Source organism: Acanthamoeba castellanii, assembly GCF_000313135.1.
Source record: "Acanthamoeba castellanii str. Neff unplaced genomic scaffold scf7180000084754, whole genome shotgun sequence".
Classification (NCBI taxonomy): Eukaryota; Discosea; order Longamoebia; family Acanthamoebidae; genus Acanthamoeba; species Acanthamoeba castellanii.
In genome coordinates, this window is record NW_004457415.1 from 327,750 (window position 1) to 330,615 (window position 2,866).

The 2,866-nt window shown below is 48.6% G+C and overlaps 1 protein-coding gene across 1 annotated transcript; it reads left to right on the forward strand.

Annotated features, from left to right (window-relative positions):
- Window positions 1-1,170: 1,170 nt before the first annotated feature.
- ACA1_204850 (uncharacterized protein) lies at window positions 1,171-2,807 on the forward strand (the record flags this gene model as incomplete). The annotated part of the gene is made up of 10 exons (XM_004338341.1): window positions 1,171-1,260; window positions 1,344-1,443; window positions 1,515-1,552; window positions 1,655-1,744; window positions 1,821-1,893; window positions 1,993-2,059; window positions 2,143-2,250; window positions 2,344-2,443; window positions 2,533-2,590; window positions 2,665-2,807. 10 exons carry the CDS (start codon window positions 1,171-1,173, stop codon window positions 2,805-2,807), a joined length of 867 nt encoding a protein of 288 aa, XP_004338389.1.
- Window positions 2,808-2,866: the final 59 nt, after the last annotated feature.

The window sequence follows — 2,866 nt, forward strand, 5'->3', positions numbered from 1 at the left end:
TAAGCAAGACAAAATTGAGAGCATCTTGAGAAATGGCAGATTAAAATACCATCATAATGAGGGATATAATGCTGTAACTGGGCCATCAGTCATTCTTTACACAACCAATTCAGAGGGGCCGTTTGTCACATCTGGCATTCATCTTCACATGATCTGTGGGGCAAGGAGGAGAGATATTAGCAAACATTCTATCATGTACACATACACAATAGAATGTCCAGCAGTTTCATAGCATAATGGGCTTTGAAAATAGCATGTGGTGCAATGGGGCATTACCTCCTTCTGGCACTTCAACAGTAATATGCATCCAGACACTTACTTTATTGCATATGCATATGCAATGACTACATCTTCAACCTACCAATACTGTATGTGATCTGGAAAATCTGAACTTAGCTTGTTTTGTGTAAGACTTCAAAATGCTCCTTGCTTTTGCTTTCATCCCCTCCATCAATTCCTTAATCAGTGGCCAACATGCTGCCCTCACTTCCAGTTCATGTTCAACCTCACACCATATTCAGTCAGTTGCACTCACAGACAGAACTTCATTCTTCACATTTGGGCTGAATTGGAGCACTGAAGATAAATTCCACCACAACAAAGCTCCATCTCACACTGATAAAATCACTTTTAACTCCACAAATTCCAAGTTTTTATGAAATCATTTTCATCTCAAGTCTCTCAATATCACTTATATGCAGCAGTCTAGCATGTCAAAATCACATGCAGATCCAAATCTTCCAAACTGCCCTATAAATCAAGAATGGCAAATCTCACACAAGGTTAGCACAACAAAATTTCCATGGTAATTTGTGACCTCTCATTTCAAATGACCACAAGTTCACAAGCCAACAAATAAAAATTAAAAAATAGAAACTCGAAGTGAATTCCTATTGGCTCCTAGTGTAATTGGACCCTCATGCGGTCCATAAAAAAATTAAGAAGCCAAAGATCCGACAGGGATGACACCCCCCGCAGCTGGGATTGCTGTTGTGGTGGGGCGAGCATCATTGGGATCGCCATCAACCACTCGCGGGAGTTAGGCGGAGATAGACCGGGCTATTGCACCAATCCCCATCACCTCGGGCTACCCAATACCACCTACCGGGCCACCAACACACACAAAACCAACATACCAACAGACCTCACCTAATTCTTGAAGTCTACAACATGATGCAGCCGTTCTTCTTGCTCAGGCCGCGGTACTCTGGCCTCGCGCTACTTGCCCTGTCTCTCCTCCTGGTCCAACACGCGCAAGCGGTACGGCACTCAACTTTTTGAGAGGATGTTGGTGCTGGTACCGATGTGCAATTGGCTAATTGGGTCCCATGATATATCTGCAGACGACGTGGGTGGTGGATGCGAGCGGGAAGGGCAACTTCACCTCACTCGACGCCATCTACAGCACCAAGGTCAAGCCGGGCGACATCGTCTACATGCGCGGTAGGGCTGCTATTTAGATCTAGATAGCGCGTGCAGTGTCATCTCTTAATTTAAAGTTATATTCCACACAGGGACGTTCACCACCGTGCAGACCCTGCAGAACATCAATGTACGTTCATGTTGTCTCACAGGGGGGGGGACCACCAAGGCAATATAGCACGAACTGTTAGTTGATTGTTGAACAATAATGGTGAATCCACCATATGTACAGGGCACGAAAGACAAACCGATCACCATCACCAGCTATCCTGGCACGCGTGCCATTGTTGACGGCACCACCGCCAACCCCGGCGGCTACCAGGTTCGTCTGCGCCCACCTGCAACCCTCATATCACGGGAACCCAGTTAACCCAGCTTAAACCTGGTCCATCCCCAAGGGACTTGTGCGGCTCAACCTGTGCCACTTTGTCGTGTTGGACAACATCATCGTTCGCAACTCTTCTCAGTCCGGTGCGGCGTTACATCTCCTCGCAGCACCTCACTTCTTTTTGATCTAAAATTGCTGGACTAGACACCTTCATTCACCCATCACGCGTTCCAACAAAACAGGTATCTCGTTCTATTACAACAGTGACTCGGTCGTCCAGAACTGTGAGGTCCACGACGTACAGATCAGGTACCAACGCCAGCCAGTGAACGTGGTGCGGCATCCATGAATGGGGCACTGGTTAACCAAAGTTCTTGCCTATGCCACAACAGGGGAATCGGAGGGTGTGGCGACAACGTGGTGATTCGCAACAACACGGTCTACAATGGCTGCATGCAGAACTATGCCGGCAAATTTGAGTCCTGGTCGCAAGTTGTCTCGTATGCCTCGCCGCTCACCACCACCACCGCAGCTCATGCCTGAAACACCGGTGCGACTTACTCAATCCCCCCCACATTCATTCATTCATTCAGGAGCGATTCGTGCTCGTCGACCACCAAGTTCAACAAGAACTGGGTGATCGAGTACAACAAGGTCTACAACAGCTGGGGCGAGGGCATCGACTGCATCCAGGTACATCTTCACCGCCACGGGGCACAATCGAATGGGAAGAAAATAAGCGACCTTAACTGACATATGGTTCGCGTTTTTCTTTTTTCGAGGTGTCCGGCTGTGTGGTCAGGCACAACGTGGTCTACGACACCTACTCTGTCAACATCTGTACGTACTGCCGCGCCAGTGTATGACTTACACTGACCCACACTGATGTGGTCTGCAAAAAAATGACTCAACAGACGTGGACAATGCGAACGGCGTGGTGATCGACAGCAACTACATCTACTCCAAGAACACCAGCTACTACCGCACCACGACCTACACCTGGCCGGCGACCGGCATCCTTGTCGGAGCCGAGACTTGGCCGGTACTACTGCGCTAGAGCGGCCTGCGCCCATGTTCTCTCATGTCTGACGTGCTGCGCGTGCATCATTTTATTTC